We start from the raw sequence: 23,753 nt of genomic DNA, 5'->3' as shown, positions 1-23,753 counted from the left end.
TGAAAAGTTCAATTCAAGATACAGAAGATGAAGGACTCTTCCAGAGTAAATCAAAAAAGTCAAACGGAAAGAAAATAGAGGAAAAAGGAAATAAAATAGAGGGCCAGTCTTAAGGTCCAACATGCCAACAGCAGGAGTTCCAAAATAAAACTGAGAAAAATGGGGCAGAGGAAATCAAAAGAATGATTCAAGAAATGGTCCCCAAGTTAACGGGCTTAAGTAAAAAGGGCTGAGGCGTCCCAGCAGTGGATGGAAACCTATACCCAAGTCTGGCTCTGAGAAATGTGTGAGTGGCTGGAACCAAGAAAAGGTCCTAAAACTTCTAGAAACTGTATAACAGAGCCATGCTTCTCAACAGCAATACTGCAAGACAGGAAATAAGAAGTGCTTCCAAGCTCCTAAGGAAAAATGACGGCTAGTCTAGAGTTGTATTCCCAGTCACGTGTCAGGGCAGATGGATCAAGACACTGCCAAACGTGAAAGTCAGGAACTATGCCTCCCCAGGACCTTCTCTAAGAAGCTACAAGAACCAGAACTGACCTGCAACAAGAGGTGATCTGCGAGCCAAGAGTAGGGAACCAGAGCTGGAAGGCGAGAGGGGACCCCAAGGTGAAGATACGGGGGCCCTCAATGAGACGGTGCCAGCCTGAGTCCAGGTGGGAGAAGGGCCACAGCTCCAGAAGGGAAACCAACGGAATGTCGGACGCATTTGAACACAGCCAGGGAAAACTTTAGGGGCAAAGCTGTTTTCCAAGTACTTGTTCCCAAGCAACAAACAAAGAGAGACAAGTAACCCCAGATAGAACAGAGCACTGGAAAGGAAACGCACTGAGCATCCACCACACGGCCCGGGTACCACAACCTTCACACAGTCAGGCTGTCATACAAGCAACTGAGGTGTAAAGTGTGTCCCCTGGTGACGTGAGAACGTTCACTAGAGTCTCTGCACACATGGAGCTGATGGGAGCAAAAACTAAGAAAGAAACAGTTGTCAAGACTGACCCTCAGCTAACAGGGAGGAAGCATCCAGGGCAGTGAAGACTGTTTTAAGATGGAAAAGTAAACTTTTAAAGAAAAGACACAGCACTAAAATAAATGTACTGTCAACCCACTCCAGTATTCTTGCCTGGGAAACCCCATGGACAGAGGAGCCTGGTGTGCCACAATTCGTGGGGTCGCAAAGAGTCAGACACGACTGAGCGCCTAAACAACAACTGGGTTCTCAACAGAGATGCGCATGAGAAGAATGGGGTTTTTATTGGTACTGCTCCACAGTTCCTCTTAAGTCAATACAACTCTCCCGTCTGCTAGGCATTTCAAGTGTTCGGGTCATCTTCTGGGCTTTTTCCCCACCCTGTCCTTCGTGTGTAATAAGTAAAGAAAAATATACTTTAAAAAGTTTTAGTTATTTGACAGTGAGTTTGGGGAAGCTGATAAAATGTGGACATTTCTACATGGGTACAAAATCATTTTGTATTTTAAAAGATTCTGTTAGCTGCTTCCTGGACTTGATTTCCACAGTAAATAGTAACTAGCAATTACAACTTCAGCAAAAACAAAATCAACTCATGGAAAAAAAAAAGAACAGGAAACTCAAACTCCTACTTGTAGTCTATTTGTTACTTACATCTTCCTATAAAAAAATAACCTTTCATTTGCATCCTGGAAAACAATGACACATAAAAATTAAAACTAGAGATAAACAAGGCTGAGAAAACGGGGTGGGGGAGGGGGGCATGGGAAGTGTCGCTGACTTTTCCCTTAATAAGTGAAAGCTTCCAGAAAAAACTGCTTCCTGAGTCTTCCTACACTGTAAGCAACAAAAGGCACACCTCACTGTGGTACAGCAGACACTCCTAATAAAGGTTTTTACTGTTCCTGCCATGGTACAATAGATATTCATTTCCAAGTTCAAAAGGCAACCTATTTAAAGGACAATTTATCCTAATTATTTAGGGCTTTGTGGACAAAAATTAATCCTCAGGTAATTTTTAAAAGTGTTTTATTGAAGTATAATTAACACTGAAATGCACATATTTAAAATGTACACTCTGATCAGTTTGGACGTACGTATACATCCATGAAACCACGGTGATAGCCATCACCCCTCCCCAGGAAGCTACTGACCTGCTTTCTGTCACTGCAGATTATTTCGCATTTTCTAAATTTATCTAAATAAACCCGTACGGAGCATACTCTTTTCCCTGGCTTCTTTCACACACGTAATTATGGAGCTCTCTCTGTCCATACTGCATCAGTAACCCACTCCTCCATGCCCAATGGCCCACTGTGTGGTCACAGTACACAGTGTATGCCCAGTCTCCCAGCGATGGGTATTTGGGGCCTTACAAATAAAGCTGTTTTAGACATTCGTGGACAAACCTTTGTATGAACACATACTTTCATTTCCTTTGGGTACTGACCTAGAAGTGGGGCTGATGAGTCATATTTCAGGAGTATGTTTAACTTTTTAAAAAACTGCCAAACAGTCTCCCCAAGTAGTTTCACCATTTTATGCTCCCAGGGCACTTCCACATACCTGCCAGCAGTTGGTGTGGTCAGTCCTGCGGATCTCAGCCATTCTGATGGGCAGGCAGCATTAGCTCATGGTGGTTTTAACTGGTCTCTTCCTAACGGCTAATGACGCTGCACATCTGTTCACGTGTGCTCTCTACCATCCACACATTTTTCTTGGTAAACTGTCGGTGCATTTTTTTATTGGGTTATTTTCTCATCATTTAGTTCCTGAGAGTTCTTTTTATAGTTTGAATACAAATCCTCTAACAGACATGTAATTTACAAATATGTTTCTCCTAGTTCTGTGGCTTGTCTTTCAATTTTCTCCACAGAGCCTTTCAAATAGCAAGTTTTAAATTCTGATGAAGCCTAATTTGTTCCTTTTGTCTTCTATGGATCAGGTTTTGGCATCAAAAGAAACACTTGCCTGTTTAAGTCACAAACTTTTTTCTGTGCTTTCTTCTACAAGATCATAGTTTATGCTTTATGTTTAGGTCCAAAATTAGTTTTGAGTTAATTTCTATACAAGAGGTGAGGTTTAATCAAGATTCTTTTTTCTTTGCCTATGTTGTCTGCTCCAGAACTGTTTGTTGAAAGACCAACCTTTCTTCACTGAACTCCCGTTATACCTTTGTCAATAATCATTGACCAGGGTGGTGTGGCATCCAGGGCCTTAGCCCAAAGCGGAGGCGGCCTGGCCCACAGGACGGAGCAGTCACCACCATCGACCCCAAGCCCAGCCCAGGGCAACCCCAAACAGAGCTGCAGGCAGTGGGAGCCTGAGCTGCTCTGGCCTCATCAGAACGCTGCTGGTCCCAGAACACATACGGAGCACTTGGGGCAAGGAGGGAACTTAAGCCTGATTGATGGTGCCCAAGCAGCCTTTGTCCTTCTGAGGGTCACAGTTCCCTTTTTTGCTTTTTTGGCCACGTCAAGCAGCATGCAGCACCTTAGCTCCCCAACCAGGGGTCAAACCTGTGCCCCCTGCTTTGGGAACGTGGAGATTTAACCACTGGACTGCCAGGGAATTCCACAACAATAAAACTCTTATCCGAAAACACAAGAATGACTCCTTATTACCTTAGCTTAGGCAAAGATTTCTTAAATACAAAAAGCACAAGTAATGAAAGAAAAAGTAGGTAAATTGGACTTTATCAAAAGTCAAAACTTGTGTCTGTCAAAGGACAGCATCGAGAACATGACATAAATTCCCACACAGCGGAAGAAAATATCTATAAGCCAAAAGGCCCAGTAATTCCCGTCCTAGATGTATATCTGAGAGAAATGAAAACATTTGTCCACACGGAAACCTGTACACAAATGTTCACAGCAGCATTACCCATAAGAGGCAAAAAGTGGAAACAACGCGGAAGTGTACCAGCCAGCTGCTGGGCGGGCAAACAGAACGTGTCCAATCCACACAGTGGAGACTCACTCAGCCATCAAAAGGGAAGTACCAATACATGATACAACACAGACGAGCCATGGAAACATTATTTGCGTGAAAGAAACCAATCACAAGAGATCACATATTGTATGATTGCACTCATGAGAACAGGCAAACCCAGAGACAGAAAGTGGATTAGTACTGCCTGGGACTTGGGGAGGGGAAGAGGGCAATGACTGCTAACAGGTACGGGGCTTCCTGGGGTGATAGAAATACTAAAATTAAATTGTGGTAACGGTTACTAAATTCTGAATAAATTGTAAAAACACTGAGCATTTTATATTAAAATTTTTTTTTTAATTTATTTGGTTGCACTGGGCCTTAGTATGTGATACCTGTCTCATCACAGGTGTAAAAAAGAAAGTCGCTTAGAAAATTTTTAAAATGTTTCATCTTTAAAATCACCAACAATACTCTCCCAAAGTCTTCCAAACAATCAATTGACCGTGTAATACCTAAGAGCAGCTCTGGCTCCAGGCGTGGCCCCTAACCTTCTCAGCAGCACGTTGGTGTCATGGCCCCTGCACTTCAACACCAGGTGCTGAGATCAGGTAGCGATCAGGTAGTGAGTCTTCCAATTTGTTTGCTTCAAAACTATTTTGACTGCTCTGTAGTTTTTCCAATATTAATATCAGTTCAGTCATTCAGGCATGTCCAACTCTTTGCAACCCCATGAACCGCAGCACGCCAGCCCTCCTTGTCCATCACCAACTCCCAGAGCCCACCCAAACCCATGTCCATTGAGTTGGTGATGCCATCCAACCATCTCATCCTCTGTTGCCCCCTTCTCCTCCTGCCCTCAATCTTTCCCAGCATCAGGGTCTTTTCAAATGAGTCAGCTCTTCGCATCAGGTGGCCAAAGTATTGGAGTTTCAGCTTCAATATCAGTCCTTCCAATGAACACCCAGGACTTTCGGATGGAACACCCATCCTTTCGGATGGACTGGTTGGATCTCTGCTGTCCAAGGGACTCTCAAGAGTCTTCTCCAACACCACAGTTCAAAAGCATCAATTCTGAGGCGCTCAGCTTTCTTTAAGAGTCCAACTCTCACATCCATACATGACCACTGGAAAAACCATAGCCTTGACTAGATGGATCTTTGTTGGTAAAGTAATGTCTCTGCTTTTTAATATGCTATCTAGGTTGGGCATAACTTTCCTTCCAAGGAGTAAGCGTCTTTTAATTTCATGGCTGCAATCACTATCTACAGTGATTTTAGAACCCTAAAAAATAAAGTCAGCCACTGTTTCCCTGTCTATTTGCCATGAAGTGATGGGGCCAGATGCCATGATCTTAGTTTTCTGAATGTTGAGCTTTAAGCCAACTTTTTTACTCTCCTCTTTCACTTTCATCAAGGGGCTCTTTAGTTCTTCTTCACTTTCTGCTATAAGGGTGGTGTCATCTGCATATCTGAGGTTATTGATATTTCTCCTGGCAATCTTGATTCCAGCTTGTGTTTCTTCCAGCCCAGCGTTTCTCATGATGTACTCTGCATATAAGTTAAATAAGCAGGGTGGCAATATATAGCCTTGACATACTCCTTTTCCTATTTGGAACTAGTCTGTTGTTCCATGTCCAATTCTACCTGTTGCTTCCTGACCTGCATACAGGTTTCTCAAGAGGCAGGTCAGGTGGTCAGGTATTCCCATCTCCCTTCAGAATTTTCCACAGTTTATTGTGATCCACACAGTCAAAGGCTTTGGCATAGTCAATAAAGCAGAAATAGATGTTTTTCTGGAACCCTCTTGCTTTTTCAATGATCCAGCAGATGTTGGCAATTTGATCTCTAGTTCCTCTGCCTTTTCTAAAACCAGCTTAAACATCTGGAAGTTCATGGTTCGTGTACTGCTGAAGCTTGGCTTGGAGAATTTTGAGCATTACTTTACTAGAGTGTGAGATGAGTGCAATTATGAGGTAGTTTGGGCATTCTTTGGCATTGCCTTTCTTTGGGATTGGAATGAAAACTGACCTTTTCCAGTCCTATGGCCACTGCTGAGTTTTCCCGATTTGCTGGCATATTGAGTGCAGCACTTTCACAGCATCATCTTTTAGGATTTGAAATAGCTCAACTGGAATTCCATCACCTCCACTAGCTTTGTTTGTAGTGATGCTTCCTAAGGTCCACTTGACTTCCCATTTCAGGATGTCTGGCTCTAGGTGAGTGTGAGTGATCACACCATCATGATTATCTGGGTTGTGAAGATCTTTTTTGTACAGTTCTTCTGTGTATTCTTGCCACCTCTTCTTACTATCTTCTTCTGTTAGGTCCGTACCATTTCTGTCCTTTATCGAGCCCATCTTTGCATGAAATGTTCTGTTGGTATCTCTAATTTTCTTGAAGAGATCTCTAGTCTTTCCCATTCTATTGTTTTCCTCTATTTCTTTGCACTGATCGCCGAGGAAGGCTTTCTTATCTCTCCTTGCTATTCTTTGGAACTCTGCATTCAAATGAGTATATCTTTCCTTTTCTCCTTTTTCCATATACATGCTATTTATTATTCATTCACTTATTTATGTAGGCTGCACCACACAGCATGCAATATCTTAGCTCAACCAGGGATTGAGCACAGGCCATGGCAGTGAAAGTACCAAGTCCTAACCATTGGACTACCAGGAAATTCTCTCCATGCAAATTTTAGCATCATCTTGTTGATTTCTAGAACAGAAAAATGCTCCTGGGACTTAATTTTGCAGATGGTTGTGTGAGATGACAGAGAGCTTGGAAGTTTATAGGTATGTGCAGAGATGTTTTAACAGGGTCCACGTCCTTCCTCTTTACAGAACTGTAGCTCTCACCACAGCCAGCTAGAGACTGTGGTTAAACCCTGGAAGCTAGGCAACTATAAGGCGCCTCATCTTTCTAGCATGATGGGATGCCCAAACCAAAGCTCATGCATGTTACACATTCACATCCCACAGGCAGCCACTTAACTTAGTCACAAGCAGGAGAGAGCAACTCACTGCACAGAGCATGCACACGGTTGAAGCTGCACAAATGAGCAGCATGCTTCATAAATAAGAAGAGAGTTGTGTTTTTAAATGTTCATTTTATCTTTCCTTAGTATCTCAAATTACCTTCCAACAAATGCAGTTTGGGCAGTAAATCGCCGAGGGCACATCAGGTTAGTAACCTCCCCCCACCCCCTCAAAAAAAACTAGCTGAACTGTTGGCTGGTGAAGGGTTATCACTGTCCTAAACACAAGAGTGTGCTTATCAGTTATCTCATCAGGAGAAGTAAGCTTTCAGATAACCAAAGCTTTTCTTTAAACACTAAAACACTTCATTCAGCTTACCCATCTGGGTAGAAACTTCCTAAACTCATCAATAACCAAACAGGACAGTAAGCTCAGAGCTGAGACAGGCCTCCAAGGAGCCTCCTGGAATTGTCTGCTGGGCCTCCAGAAGATTCGGGGTGTCCCTGTCTGCCAGCCTGCTGCCCCCATCCTGATCACAAGCCCCTCGTCTAGGGAGAGGCCGAGTGTCCACCCTGCCCAAGCTCACTGCTTTACAGGGAGGTTGAGGATGGGGGCTGAATCCAACCCCAGTTTGAGCAGACTGGCTGTGAGGGGGGTTCAAAGGGCCTGATAAATAGTATGCCTCAATTTTCACAGTTCTCCACTGTAGCCAAATTAGGTGACCAACTACCAGGAGCCGAGCGTGTCAGTCCAGAGCGCGTTCCCCTCAAACCCACCGAGGAGTTTCTGTCATCCAAGAGGTGCAGAGGAACACGGCTCATCTCTGCAGCCACTGACTCCCCCAGACTCCAGCCTCTGAGTGAATGGAGGTGCTGGGACACAGACAGGTTCAGCACTGTCCTTGGTCACACAGCTAACAGGGATACAACTGGACTGTGCGCTCCAGGCTGCACCCGAGCCCAGACCCTCCCCCTCGATGGAGAGCAAGCAGCCCCAACAAGCTCATCTTGGGGACCAGCTGCCCGCAGGGCCCAGCTCCCACTTCTATCTCCCACAGCACTGGCACAGAGCTTTGCAAAAAGACCCATCTTTTATTTAGATAAATAAAAGTATTGCTTCATGGTAAATATTCCCTTCCTATCTCTTAGAGGAGAAAAGGGGAAAAAAAAAACTTAGTATCTTACCTCAAAGGAACATTCAACATTTCTTTCGTTTTTTTTGTGTGATAATCCCTTCAGGTCTATCTTTTCAACACTCACTGTAAAGGTAAACAAAACAAAGAAACAACAAACAGAATTATAAAAATGAAATAAAAGCTTGAAGTATACATGATTAGTTTGCATCAATTGATATGTTAGTGGCTTTCACAGGAAAGCTCCCAGCGCCCGTCTCCTCTGTAGGGAGCTTGTCAGGAACAAGGGAGGCTGGAGGCTGAGCTCAGAATGAGGGCAAAGTTGATCGTGAGACAGAAAATAAAGGGAAAATATAAAAACAAATCAAAGAAAGGGATCAGTGCTTGAAAAGAACATATGTTTATTTGCCTGCTCGAGGGCACGGATGATAACTGTAACTGAAGGTTAGTTATGCTCTGTTCTCATTCCTAAAAGACTAAACCTCAACGTCTCCCACTCTGGTTGTTTAGAGACGCAGCTGCCCAGAGCCTTCATCGGCGTCTTCTGTCTCCTTCTGGGACAGGGCCAGGCTGCAGGCACGAGGACTGCGGTTGTAGAGCGGGCACTGCGGACCCCTAGCACCGCCCCTACAGAGCAGGGGCCATAGCTGCAAGAGTGGACAGGACAGGAGAAGACAGTCACGTTAGACAGCCCCAAAGCGATCACCTCCTCATGCCTCCCCTTTCACTCGCATCAGTGCTTTTTCTTCTCTCCTCAGAAAAAAAATTCTGCAATTAAGCTTGTAAGCACGTAAGTTTTAAGATGCAAATTAAGTTTGTAAGGTGCAAATATTCAAGCACAAATATTTTTGAAAATAAAACAGCACTTAATAAACATGATCTAGTTCCCAAACCCCCAAATCACACTCAGGTATGTATGTCCTGTTTCTGATTCAAACACGAATGCATCTCAAATACTCATTTAACTGCTTGCTTCTTCAAGCTTATGAACTTCTGGCAGGCACAGCAGTCAGATAATCCAGCTCTTACGGAAAGACCCCAGCAAATGAGGGAGGCTTCCCTGCATGAACAGCATAAACACCTTCCTGATTTTTCACCTGTATTCCTGGAGGTCGCTTGGCTGTGTACTATGGGCATGTCTGCAGATCCTCAACATCTGTCTAACCTGACACACTCAATGTAACTCACAAAACTATCATGTTACACTTTTTGCAGATGCCTGATCTCCTGGTCAGCCACACATCCTGAGTTTTCTCCAGCAAACACCACTCTGTAAGACATTCAGAGCCAACCCCCAGAAAGCTTCGTAGTCAAAAGTTTGGAGGGAAAATCTAGGAAACTCCTTTTCGTAGACTGCCCATGTACGTGATCATATTAAAGACTCTGAGAAGTCCTGTGACAAATAAATCTACTTTCATTAACCACATTTCCCCCAATTTTTTTTTTTTTTTTGGCCACAGAACTCTCTCCTCCCATAATGTCTAAGCACCCAGAGAACAATGAGCAACTCTGGGCACGAGGCTTCGGGAAGGTTCTAACCCTGTACTTCCACTACCGCAGCCACTGACCCCATGGGACCACTTACACTGGTATTAATTACAATTGAATAAAATTAAAAATCTCATTCCTCAGTTGCACTGCTGCTGCTGCTGCTAAGTCGCTTCAGTTGTGTCCGACTCTGTGTGACCCCATAGACGGCAGCCCACCAGGCTCCGCCGTCCCTGGGATTCTCCAGGCAAGAATACTGGAGTGGGTTACCATTTCCTTCTCCAGTCAGTTGCACTAACCACATTTTAAGCACTCGGCAGCCATGCATGGCCAGTAGCTGAGCAGACCCAGAACCCTGGTCGTCACAGGGAGTTCTACTGGATGGCGCTATAAAGTCAGGGGCGGGTGGGCCGCAGGCAGCCCTCGGCCTGTCGGTGTGACCGTCTCCAGGGTGCAGAGCCACACTGTGGGCTGATGCACCGCCAAAGGTGCTCTCCACCTGCCGACAGCAGAGCCCAGCTGTGGGGCCAGACTCCACACACCTCCTCCCCAATCCAGAAACACCAACCATCTGGATCTTCGCAGAAAACAACATGCCAATCCCTGCCCTAAACCAACAACTTGTTCATTCACCAACTCGTCTTATGAAGCACCTACTGTGTGCTGGGCCATACTCCAGGGCTGGGCACAAGGCAGCCGGCACTGACCAGACTCCTTGCCTTCACAAACCGCTGCCTGAATTTTTGAGCCTCTACAAATTTATAAAGTTGTATCAGGGTTGATACGGATCGTGGGAGACACTAGAAGCCATTTGGGTTAGAGTATTTTAAACTTAAAATAGCATTTCACAGGAAGGAATTACTCTTTAAAAAAACCAAGAACATTTGTTTCCTTTCTGGCAAAACAAAGAAAACACTACGTTTAGCAGTTGTGCACTGCCCGACCTTGCTCAGTGAAACTACCCACTGTTCCTGTCTGACTTCCCCAGGCAGACTGTCAGCAAATAAACAGCTCTTACATTCTCCCAATCACTATTTTTAAAAACTTATCCACAATGACCTCACTCTAATCCAGACCCTTCACTTCTTTAGACAATAGAATATACAAAGTCAACGAACACAGAAAAACCTATTTGGAGTTTTCCTGGGCCACAGAACACCAACGTGTACCTACAAGTTCCAGGGCTGAATATTAGGATTTATGAAAAAAAGCAGAAAGAAAAAACCCTAACTGGACTGAAGGCGGGAAATGACTCATATCTGGACAGGAAAATGTGAAAAGCAGATGAATGTTACTCAGCTGTTTTCAAATCAAAGAGGCATTTTGGACCAGAGGTCTGAGATGTTAGCAAGACCTCTTTGGAGCCCCCAGCCCACCAGACGCTGTGCTCCGTGTCTGCATCACAAGCCCTGGTTCCACCAGGACGGCTCTGGACCAAACACACGGACAAGACCTGCTGTCTTCTCTTGGTGCTGCCCGCCCTGGAAGGGATACCTGTGGCCACACAGGGCTCTGAGGGCGGGAGGATGGCTCACTGGGGAGGCGGGGGGTGGGGTCAGGTGGATTCTCTGCAGCAGGTGAGGGCGGCGACGGTGGCCCACACGAGGGCCGGGCTGGGGGTTGTTCAGCTGGGCTTCAAAGATGTGTAAGACACTCTCAACTCCAGAACTATTAAAGACCACGTTTATAACAATAAAAACATGAACAAGTGCTTATCCTGTTAGCTGAAATATTATCAAGTGCATGTGTAACATGATTATAGCTGTTTAAAATGTAAAAGAAAGAGAGACTGAAAATAAATGATCAAAAATGACAGGGTTAACTGTGCCTGGTGGTAGAGTTATAGGTAGTTTTCCTGCCACATCTCTGCAGTGAGGTTTCATGGTTTTAGAGTGTTTACCTGTGTGCACACATGTTTGCTGATGGCCCACTGAAAGCCCACTGGTAGACAAGGCCCCCCTTCCCTCCTGCCACCCTTGTAAGCCTGCAGACTGGGTCATGTCACACAAGAAGCCCCACTCCTTTCTGAAACATGTAAGCAAAAAACTTGCATCAGTTTGAGGGGCTGGATACCAAACCATCACCTGAGGAAGAGAACACAGCCCAAGACAGGATTAGCGCCGACTGGGAAGACCCCCTAGACCCCCAGGGCCGGGCGGGAAGAGCACCAGGACGAGAGCGCCTCCCTGGGGCCCAGACTGTGAAGGGGTTTGGGCGGGGCACGCAGTGGGACTCCGGGCTTGAGGCTGCCAGCCTGCTCCCACGTGGAGAAACAGCGCATGACAGTGTGCTGTTTCCTTTCAACACTTCCTGGGTTCAAATTTTCTTCTTTTCTTATTCAAGTTGTACACCAGCAGTTCTCCTCAAATCTTACAAGTCAGAGCACATAGCCTTCAATAAGATGTGTAATTGCACTGAACTCCCATTTTTATAATTGGATCCATGCCTAATTAAAAAACCAGAGTACTACTGTCACCAAAAAAGGAGGGAGGCCGAGCTGCGTGGATAAGACCGTAAAACACACCGTGGTGAGAGCCCAGGCAGGCGCCCTGGAAGGCCCAAGCGGGGCCCGGCGAGGTCACAGAGCCCCTCCAGCAGCCACACCGCCCGGTCCAGGAACACACTCCCGACTCCAGCCTGGGAGTGCCTGTTAAAACCACCACAGCCTAAGGGCCACCTTCGCTGCCAAGTGCTGTCACGTGATCCCCAGGAGCTGAGGGCCACGTCACATGAGAGAACAGGACACCCCGAGATAATGGCTTTAATATGTCTCAAGAAGGAGGCTCTCCTCTAAAACACTTCCCTTTCTACCCTAAAGACTTCTGGAAAAAACCAAGTTGTCATCAGTTTTCTGCTAATTATGTGTTTTACTTGATTTCAATGAATCTTTATTAAATAGCTTAATTCGGTACAGTCAATAACAAGAAACCAATTTTATGCCAAACCCAAAACTAAACCAAAGCTAAAAGAAAGCATAGTAAAAAGCGTTTTATTGATGAGTGAGGGAAAAGATGAAAAATAATCATTTTCTAACACAATACCTTCTCTCAAGCTCCATACAACAGAACTCAGTGTCCTCATACTTAAAGAAACTGAACCAGAATAATATTGAAGCTGCCTCCAGCTTTACAGTTTTATTACTGAAATCTAATTTTCATCTAAGAATTTAAAAGCTGTATTCTTAAAAGTCTCAGCTGAATAATGTTCCTAAATATCAATTTACTTTCTCACTTTCATTTAGCATTCAGTTGTCTGTGTTAATGGGAATAATTTTTTAAAACACTGTTTAACTGTTGTTAAAATTTGAACATTCACTACTATGCTGATGAAACTGATCCTCTTTTCTACATCTTTTTAGGTCATGTTATATGAATTTAAGAACTCTAAAAATTTATTTTTCTTTGATTTTTTTATCATCTAGCTCCCTTGCATTAATCTGATTTGTTAGTTCTCCAGAAAGATAGAAACAAAAGCTGAACATGATCCAGAAAACATAAAGCTGATAAAAGATATGTCTGAAGTAGCAAAAATAGGAAATGAATGCACATTCTATTTGGATGGTTAGCGATATGGCACTTGAACTTAGGCACCTGAGGAATTCACTTATTTATGTACGTTACGTGTGTTAAGGCAAGCGTTTGTTCAGCCTTCATGCTCATGAGGCCCCGCAGTAGCCATGACTGGTGGAAGAATGACTCAGTCCACAGCAGCACTGTGGGGCGGGACTTTAAAAGGGAAGGGAAGGGCCCGCTGAGCAGAGCCACACAGAGTCAAGGCCCAGGGGTGACAGCACCTGAGTTGGGGGGAAGTTAACATGGTGGCAGAGACGGGGGACAGGAGGCCGGGGCAGGTGAGCTGGCCCAGGACCCACGCATCAGGGCAGGGGGAGACCAGGGACTCCGTAGTCTCCAGCTGTGTGAACTGCGACACCCCAGCTGCGTGACCTTGGGCACCATTATTTAATCCCTGAACAGAACGAGCACTGGCTTGTTCCATGGGGCTGCGGCATCACCTGGCGGGCTCCCATGAACTGCCAGGCGGCTTCCCGAGGAAGTCTGTACCTGAAACCTTCAGTCAACAGTACAGAGAAAAAGGTAAGGCTTCCGCCTAATGCGTGCGTGGCTTTCCTTTTCTAGTCTCTTCTGTTTAACCAAGTGTTGGGATCTCAGGGCTGGAATCCCAGCTTATCTCAGGAACGCTGCTTAACCACAACTCAGTTCTCCTGTCTGAAATGGGGATTGCGGTTAGAATGAACCAGGTTATTATACCTGAGTCCCACAGGGTCTAAGGAAGATCGGGTGGGTTAATGTATGTAACAAGCTAGGACCACCTGCTAAGACTAGTCTGGGTTTCAGACTGTCCTTACTGCTGTCCCCGGAGCTGTAATCTGAAGAAACACAAGTCTGACCTCTTGATAAGTTAAACTGTGTCTCTGAAGGCTTTTAAAAAGCAGAGAAAATCCAAAACTGAAATGGGGTACAGAAAAGGCAACAAGAGAACTAGTAACACTGAGAGTGGCTTCAAACTTTCCGAAGAGTAGTAACAGGGTACTAGGGAAAGCATGAACAATTTACCTGCTGGTCAATTTCAGGGTGGAGGAACTATGGTTACCTGTGACCACTGAATGGAGACCACTGCGGATAATCAGCAAGGTCTGGCTTACTGCATCTTCTAAGGGTCATGAAGTCTGAGAGCAGACAGGTCCGGTCCTACCACAGTCCTTCCTTCTTGCACCAGGCATCCCGGCAAGAGACAGACACTGCTGTTCAACCAGCAATTACATTAAAACATGGGAAAGAGGGGTCTTGATAATTGTGCTGACAGGAGAAAAGCATGATGGTGAAGAAGAGGCCTTCCCCCTTTAGGACTGCGAGAGTACAAGATACAGGCTCCACCTGGACGGGCTGGGGACAGAGGAAGCAAAACCCACCGGGAGGCACCTCCTGCTTAACAACACGCCGAAGGAAGACCCTCTGCTCAGTGAGTGACAACTACCCACCTGGGAACAGAGGCCCTGCTGTCTTCAGGAAGACTGAGCCTCCAGCAGAATCCAGGAAACGAGCTGACTGCTGCTCCTAGGACTGTGAGGAGGACAGCCGTCCAGGCCCGCAGCCACAGGTAGGAGGACTCGGCAACGCCGGCATCCTTGCCCAGCTCCAAACCAGGAGATGAGAGCAGCAGCAGGCCCTGCAGGCTGTGCCCCATCCTGTCCCTGTGAGCCCCCCAAGGGCCCACACCACTGGCCAGGGGGCCACGGGCCTGACGCTGTCCACTGTGGCCGCATGAAGCCAGATGGCCGAGAACCAGAGAGACTGGCCTGCTCCCGTGGGAGGGAGAGCTGCCTTGTCCACGCTAAGCTAGTGCGGCTGCAACGCGATGAAATAAGACTACAAGTTCAGGACCTCAGTCCCGTGGGCCCCGCGTGGGGCTGGTGGTGACCACGTCAGTGCGGAGACAACAGTCCATCACTGCACAAAGCACTGCTCTCAATTCAGGAGCCTTGGCGGGGTGGGGCAAGGCACAACAACGGTCACTGATTTCCCCTTAACTAACATCAAGATGTGAGATTTCTACAGTAGAGACACATCCGTGTATAACTTGTGGAATTCAGAAAAAATAATATATCCTACTAAGATTGGCGTTTTCAAACCATCTGGAACCATCCAGCCAAACGCCATGACCCTCAGCTCCTCCCCACACCCCGTCCTCCCTGCGGCCCAGCGGCTCACCTCTGGACAGTTTCCCTCCGGGCCTCTTGGGCAGCGACCCCTCAGTGGAATGTGTGGATGTGTGCAGGGCGTTCTCCAGGCTGTTGCCCACGCTGCTGACGGGGGGCTCCGTCCTGGGCGTGACCTGTGGGGACAAAGTCGCCATCATCTTATTTTCTTCCTAAATTTAGTTCATGTGTAACAATTTTCATTTTTATTTGAAAGTCACTTATGTTTACTGTAGCTTCCAATTTTTCTGTAAAACAGCCATCGCTAGTGTGAGCACTTCCAGGGGAAGACAAAACTTTCAGCAGTTCACCACTCACCACTGAAATGTAAAGCCATCCCAGTTTGAGCAAACATGGGGACTCATGTCTTGTGCCAGCGGTTCACTCACTGGGCAGAAACTGTTAACTAAGCCGTCACAAATCCTATCTGAGGCAAAACTTGATTTTTTAGTTCTTCAAATCACAGTTTCCTATTAATTACAAAGCAGGACTTAACACTGTCCTATAAATCTTGAAAAAATAATAAATGCTCTAATTAAAACAGGAGAGAACAGGACAGACCTGGATCTATTTGGGGGTGCATTTTTAAAAAGCATGTTCTAGAAATACGTTACACTCCCATCTCTGGGTAGTTGTCATACAAAGTACTCACACGTGAGAACAATATGTGTCGGTAAGGGGAGGGGGGACATGCTCCCTGTAATAGTGAAACACTGAAAGCACCTTGAACAGCTACTGATAGAGACCCAGGAAAAAAAGGACCGCCGCCCGCAGCCCCCACTCTATGCTGGCCATGGGGGTTCAGCCTACACCAAGTTCCTAACAGGAGCCTGGAGGGCTGCCCCGTCCCCGCTCCCTCGTCTTAGGTTTACAGACAGCCAGGACCCCCAAAGGCTACGTGGGCCTCTACAAGGACCTCAGGAGGGAGGGGAGGGGGGGGGGGGTCCTTGGGAGCAGGTGGGGGAGGGGCAGCACCTTTACTTTTTTCTCCTAATGACGACCCGTATTTGAAAATTTTTATAGCCAAATGTACTTATTACTTTTAGGATTCAGAGGAATAAAAAGGACCAATGCTTTAATGTCTTCCTACTCACAATTTAAAAGGACAGTACAGAAAAGTTATGATTTTAAATTTACCAAAAGCAGCAAGTTTTAAAAGATGGAGAAACACGGTGCTACACACACAGCCAAAGAGAAGGTTTGGGGAAAAAGGGGCATGACTTCTGGTCCCAACCCTGACCCGCGGTGGGTGTGAGACACACACAGGAAGCTCTCTGGCCGCCGCTGTCCTCAGTTCACCTTGTTACCTGGCTAGCGGGTGGGCGCCAGCGCAGACCCTGCTGTGTGCAGGCCTGGCCGGGGCACCAGGCAGAGGTGGAGGGACTGGGGCAGGTGGAAGTGGGCAGAACGCACCAGCCACCTCGGGAGGCAGGACACCCAGCCCCCCCAGAGCTCAGGGAGGCAGCGGCGGGCACGACCCCGCCTGCTCCCAGCGGCCAGCCAGCCTCCCAGCCTCCGGCCCAGGAAGGCCCCAGCTGTGCAGGTGTCCCCTCCCCGCATGCAAGGACCCACACAAGCTCGGTAACTCAGCAGGTCTGGCTAATCTGCAAGTTTATGGAACTCAAGGAAGAAACCTCCCCTTCTCCAGCACTCCTCCAAAAAGTCCCTTCATTTGATAACATTTACCAAAACGCTGTAAGACAGTTACATTTTTCAATTACTTATATTTGTAGTTTAGTTTGCATTATTTCCTTTAGGTGGAGCAAAGTTTTCTTTTATCATCCAATGATCAGAATATTCCAGAAATGAACTTCTCCTTTATTAAATAAGATAAAAGCACTGACAGGCACAACACAATGGATATGAATTTGGGCAAACTCCAGGGGATAGTGGAGTCTGGCGTGCTGCAGTCCATGGGGTCGCAAGGAGTCAGACATGATTTAGCGACTGAGCCACAACAAAGTTACTCAAAGAGCAAGATTTTAAATACCAAACAGTAAATACGACTTGAGGGAACAACTCGGGAGGCTGACATTTCCAACAATACCCTAAACACAATGTCAGCCGACTCCCCACATCTGGCCTGACCCCCAGGAACCCCCATGTTCTCTCAGCTGCCCTGGCAGGTAATTCTAAGTCCTGGTCCTAAGGAGAGGGAGACCGAGAGTCTCGGCAACAGCTAACGGAAGCGCAGGCCCTGCTGGCCCATGAGGAACCTCTCCGCGTGGAGCAGACACACATACCCCTGTCCAGCCTCCAACAGCCCAACCGGCCAGAGTGGAAGTCACCCTCCAGACTCACAGCCTTTTGGGAGGGGGCTTCAAAAATGGACCGCAGTGCCCTCAGCCCCTCTGGTAAACACTGAGGCGGAGAACTCAGCCAGTAAAGCCTGGGGCAGGGGCACGGAAATGACTCGGGTTCTTAGCCCTGACTGCACGTGGAACCCTGGACTTACCCAGCAGGATGGATGCACTGCATCCTACATAAATACAGGAAAGAAAACTAAAACCAAAACAAGAAAAAAAAAAAATTTGTTTTCCTTGGCACTTTTAAAGCATTTCTTCCTAGTTTTCCAAACGTTCACTTCTTTCAACCCAGCCTCTATCTTCTCTCTGGTCCTTTGTTTACATTGAAAGCTGTCTTCACTTGTGCTTCCCAGAAATGCTGTTTTTGGGGTTATTTTTGGTGAAGCTAATTTGCCCCATGTGACCCACGCAGCTCAGCCGAGCGCTGTCTGACTCACTCTCACAAGCAGAGCCGTCAGCAGCCTGACAGACTCAGAACGGAGCCCTGCTCAGTGCCGGGGTCGCATCTGCTGCTGCCGGGAGGCTCTGGGAAGCTGAGCTCTGGAAGCCGGCGCTCCAGCCGCCAGCCCAGCGCAGCCCTGACGGATGTTTTCCATTAGGCTCACAGTCTCGCTTCCTGCCAGTGCCCGCCAACTGACGCCCTCTGGGCCAGTCAGCTCCTTTTCCATCTTCCCAGCAGCCCCTCCTACAACCCACGGGGTCTGGCTCCTAACATGGCCCCAACATCTCCCACGGTCCTCCACTCTGTCCACTGGGCCTCCGGGGCAGGAAGATGATCAGGATATACCGGAGGCCTCTGTCCTGGCTGTGGCCTCGGCCAGGACCCCCTCATATACAGGCCCCCCTCATACCCCATCTCATACACAGCTCGGGCTCTGCAGCTGTGGCCCTGCCGACCGAGCCACCGAGGCCAAGACCTCATCTGGCACACGTTCAGCTTCCTCCCTGCACCTACCTCGCAGGGTTTTTGTGAGAATTAAATGGAAAGCATTTGAAGTAGCGTGCTGGAAAGACAGTAAGAACTCAGTGAAATGGCAGTTGCTGAGACAACCAGGGCACGTGCAGACACACGGCGTAACAGGGACACCTGGAGGGGACGCACACCCACAGGGTCCCACAGTGAAGCTCCCCTGGGCGGCCACCCGACCCCACAGGCCGCACCAGGAGCGGAGCACGCAAAGCTGCACCACTGACTTCACCCAGGGACGCAGTCCAGGCAGGCCCTCGGATTCTGCAACCCCATCTAGGGAACCTGGGGGCTGCCTTCTCCTCTAAATAGACACTCCACCCACAAGCGACTCTTCCATGACAAGCGAGCGCCACCTTGCAACAGTGTGGACGGTGACCTGATTATCTGGACCACAGGCAGACAAATGCCCCATGAGTCAGTGCTCGTGATGTCACAGGGGAGCAACCTCGTCCCCAGCCAGCAAGTGCAAATGGCTGCAGCTGTGTGTCTGTAACAAACTTCACTGCCTCTAGACCCCTGGACCCACTCATGCGCTGGAAGGAATCTTTCCTAAGAAGATAACCAGTGATAAAAGGGTTTGTGTGCAAGAAGGTTTGTCTAAGCTTCAAAAGAACAAAAACAGGCAAGTCCCTAGTGGTCTAGTGGTTGGGACTCCGAGCTTTCACCACTGAGGGCACAGCTTTGATCTCTGGTCAGGGAACTGAGACCCCACAAGCCATTCAGTGTGGCCAAAAACAGAAAAAAAGAAATAAATATCCAACAAGATTAATATTTAAATACGTAAATGTACCTCCATATGATTGAATATCATGCAGCCTTTAAAAAAAACAACTTCAGAAAATGAAAGGCATGGGGAACACTCACATTTAGGTATGTGAATTTGTAACATATAAATTGTATAGACATATACATTATAAGCATTGGAAAAAGAAGAAAATATGCCATAATTTTAATAGCATTTCTTATGAGTGATTAAAATATATTTTTTTGTTTTCCAATTTTTTAGAAAGGAATAGTGGCTCAGACAGTAAAACATCTGCCTACAATGCGGGAGACCTAGGTTCGATCCCTGATTGGGAAGATCCCCTGGAGAAGGAAATGGCAAACCACTCCAGTACTCTTGCCTGGAAAATCCCATGGACGGAGGAGCCTGGTAGGCTACAGTCCATGGGATCGCAAAGAGTCAGACTCGACTGAGCGACCTCATTTATTTTTATTTTTACTTAATCACTATTAGGAAAAAAGTTAAAGAGACCAAGTGTAAATCAAAGCACCTTCCTACAAGATGCAAACAACATGAAAAGGTCAAACAGAAGCAACTTCTAAAAAACGGCAGCTGCTCATCCTGGCGGCTGCCCTGTCTCCTGGCCAGCCAGAGCTGTCACGGAGCTGTCAGAGGTGCTGAGAAGCCCCGACAAGAAACCTCGCCATTGGGGGCAGGCCAATGGAGCTGAAGCCTGGCAGGAGAGGAGCCAGCCAAGCAAACACCTGTGGGAGAGGCTTCCAGGAGCAGGAATGGACCCTCAACTCCAGCATCTACCAACAGAGTCCCCTGATTTCCAACTTGTTCTCCAAGTGCCGCCTCTATAGTGGGAAGAACAACGTGCTGAATGTTGATACTTGTAAGTCAATGGGAAAAAACACATAAAATCAGAACGAAAAGTGATTTGTAAGCGTTTTACTAAAGCAGTGATTACGTGTCTCTAAAAAACCAGAACAAGAAAATAGATAGTTTAATAGTGAAAGCTATTTGCTGACTTAGGACAAGTAAAAGCCAGAGCTAACCAAAAACCATTTTCCACATAAAAACATTCCTTTTAATATTCCTTACCCTAGAGCTCTGCTCATTAAAGAGAAAAGATGGGAGAAAAAAATGATTACTGCTCAAAAATCTCAGCACGAGGTACCAAGTACATAACTAGATGAGTTCTAGCAAAGCAACTCTAGAGCCAGGTTCTTCACAAGCAGCCCTGGGAGGTACAGCCCCAAGGCGTGCCTAGCCCCACTGTGTGCCCCAGGAAGCTCAGAACTTCGGCTCCAGGCCACCTCACAGCCTGCGATTAAACCAGAGTCTGGCGGTAGGGGAGGGAAGTGGGGGAGCGCCCGGAGCCGGTCACCTCGCAGGAAGCCACCACGGTCCAGGCTGGCGACATGGCCGAGGTGCAGAGCAGGCAAGGCTTCGTGTGAACAGCGCACTACCAGCTCTCACTCAGAGCTTTATTTTAAACGACCTAACAGCTCAGGTGTATTCTCCTGGAACTGAGCAGGTAACAGGCAGGAAACTTAAAGTGGGGCTGGGGAATATTCCAAACAGTGGTTTAGAGAGAAAGGCACAATGTTAGTGGTGAGGAACACAGTGATGCAAGGAGTCACACAGAAATGTTATTAAATGCACAAGTTCAAAAGGCACAGCCAGGTGGGAACAAACTCCCATCTCTATAAACTCTGAAAGCGACTCTGTTTGAAATGTAAAATACATTCAGGAAGATAGCCCTGCCCCTTCAGGAAAAACTTAAGTCACGTGACCGGTGTCCTGGTGGAAGCTGCTTCCCTCGGCATGCAAGGTCCATGCCCGGCATGCAAGGTCTATTCCAGTAGTTTCTTTCCAGAACGTCACAGCCAAAGACACAGATGGGGTATCCGCCGCAGGCTATTTTCACCCTCAGCACTTCCGAAGAGAAGGGCATAGTATGCACGACACTGGTATTGCACACATCCTGGCCAGAAGGATGCATCAATATTGGGGTATTCTTTGAGAACCTGGCTCAGTGTTTAGTCATAATAAGTGAACTGGGCTCTAATGCCCACTTGGCCCTCGACATAACACTCCAGCACCTGACACGAACCTCGCAGAGCAGCGCCCGTTCCCAGGGGTGCTGCAGGATGCCCGGGGGCACAAGCCACAACACAGAATCAGCCCAGAACACTGGGGCATCCGCGATGGGCAGAACAGGTGCCCACAGACGCTGGGGATGAGCCGGACCCCCAGCTGGAAAAGAGGACGTGAGGACGTATCAAAGGTTCAGAAGCATCAGTGAAGCAGGCCCCAGGGATGTGTCTCGGTAGGAGCCCTGCGAGCAGACACCTATTCTGAAAGGAGAAAAATCACTGCGATTGGTGACCCAGCCTCCCCAATACAAGTATTAACAGCACATGGCCCTTGAGCTTCGTAACTAGTCAAGGAAAAGACCCACACAAACAAGCCTTTTCAGAAAATTCCCACCTGCGAAGTGAGCACGCCGGAACAGAGGTCGGGAAGCTGGTGATAGGAGAAGCGCGGTCCTCCCCGGGGAAGCAGGGGCCCAGGGAGGGCTGTGTCTGGTGGGGTCACAGCCCAAGACACAGATGGGGCATCCGCTGTAGGTTATTTTCACCACACATTTTCCCACATGGCCCCAACAACCCACATCAAAGTATCTCGTTCACTTAATTAACTCTGTTATAGCTATAGGTTGTTACCATTATTCCCAAGCTTTTAATTTTTATTAAAATGCCCAAATGTGATGGGAGGAGGGGCTGTTTTTCTTCCCCACAAATTAATTCTCTTTCCTTTTCAGTTAATTTTTTTCTAGTCTAGACTATAATACTTCTAGAAGTAGTTCCTACATAATACATGTTTTAATTAGATTCACTGTGAATCAGTAAGAAAACTGAGGATACAATTTCTTTCTAGTAATTCTGTTGAGGTTCTTATGTAGAAGTCCTAAATAATCATAAAAGATGCTACAATGCTCCTTTCTCATAATGAATTCAACGTCAATGCTTAAAGTACAACAGAACTATAAACTAACAGCTAGTATGGTGAGAGTCGTTTGGTTTACTGCCATTCTACAGCACACTCAAATATCTAGGCTTACCACAATTTACAACTTTGCAAATATTAAAGGAATACAATCAAACAGTCTTACTTTCAGAGCTACAGACTCCTCTCTGAGACAACCTGACCCACGTGCATAGTTCTACAGGTGACAAGTCCATCAGAACACTGGAAGAATACACACTCTGCCCCCTCTCTGTGTACTTGTCCATAAGCTTGGTTTTGTCATGGCATACATAAAGCCAAACCATCAAGTTCAGAGAGTCTCTCCCAACAGAAGCTTTTGCACACCAGCTTTTGAAAAATAAAAAAGCAGGATTCAGAAGTTAAAATTCACTAGACTCTGCATCTATATAGTACATAAGAGAAACAGCCGTTGGATGTTACTCATAGGCCCACGGGAAAGAAAAGCATTGAGAGAGACAATGTTTTCACTCGGGAGGCCTTTCGGAAACACCTGGCACGTCCCTCCACTGCTCAGGACACAGCCCCCCTACCAGGAGGCAGGGACCACCAGCCTCTGGGACTGAAAGACGACGACACAGTCTCTGCCTCCAATAATCAAAGTTTGGGAATGAAAATGTGAAGAAACCTATTACAACCCAGTATGGTAAGGGCTAGAACAGAAGGAGCCCAAGAAGGCTTCCTTATAGATTGTGTGAGCCAAAAAGTGGGGCCAGGTGCCTCCTCTGAGAGAAGAGCATCTGGGAGGGGCTCGGGGGAAAGGGGCACATGAACACGAGGAACTGAGCACAGACAGAGCCGGAGACACACAGCCAGGCCAAGAGCAGATCGCAGCGCTGGGACGCAACGCACCATACGAGGAACTCACTCCAGAGCCCACCAGCCCCACGGGCCTCTTCCCGGGACCACTGCTGCGACACCCGGGGGCAGCGGTCAGCGGCTAAGAGTGGGCCGGGAGGCGGCGGGGCACCATCACACACTAGACCCGGGTCGGGGATCCTAGACCAGAGCCCGCTTAAGGGCAGCACCCGAACATGTCACTGTTATTTCTAAAAACAGATAAGGCACCAAAGTTTCTGTTTTAAATTTAATCACAAAACAAGGGAGAGAAGCTATAAACTTGTCTCTTGTGGACTTAAGGACAGCAGTTAATTCTAAAAGGAGGCTGTCACTCGCTCGCTTCCTGACTTGGGATGAAGTGGAGCTGCCCGTGGCGAGGGCTGTGCTTGTTCCCAGAAGACTACGGTGGTCTGTGCCCTGACTCCCTCATAAATCACCCAAATCCACTTACAAAGAAGCGTCCCGCCAATGTAACCATCATGCCATCGTGTCAGGGAGAGGTGGGGGGCAGGGGGGAGCGAGGGACAGAGAGACAAGAACACAACCCGGCCATCCCGGCAGTGTCGGTGGAGATCAATGACTCTGGAGATGAGAAGGCATGCAGACTTGCCAACAGCGTGGGATCCTGGCCGGCAGGTC

At 47.3% G+C, this 23,753-nt stretch overlaps 1 protein-coding gene across 3 annotated transcripts in view; it reads right to left on the bottom strand.

Annotated features, from left to right (window-relative positions):
- ZCCHC14 (zinc finger CCHC-type containing 14) overlaps positions 1–23,753 on the bottom strand; it is a 46,751-nt gene that overhangs the window by 14,309 nt on the left and 8,689 nt on the right. For all 3 annotated transcript variants that reach the window (XM_081513354.1, XM_081513355.1, XM_081513356.1), the window contains exons 2-3: positions 15,231–15,354; positions 8,066–8,139 (exon numbers count right to left, since the gene is read on the bottom strand). In XM_081513354.1, coding sequence (XP_081369480.1) covers positions 8,066–8,139; positions 15,231–15,354 — 198 coding nt within the window. The remainder of the gene's footprint in view (positions 1–8,065; positions 8,140–15,230; positions 15,355–23,753) is intronic.

Source organism: Giraffa tippelskirchi, chromosome 7, assembly GCF_054371585.1.
Source record: "Giraffa tippelskirchi isolate mGirTip1 chromosome 7, T2T-mGirTip1v1.2.pri, whole genome shotgun sequence".
NCBI lineage: Eukaryota > Metazoa > Chordata > Mammalia > Artiodactyla > Giraffidae > Giraffa > Giraffa tippelskirchi.
The sequence above is the reverse complement of the archived record's forward strand: the minus strand, read 5'-3'. Positions and strand labels throughout refer to the sequence as shown.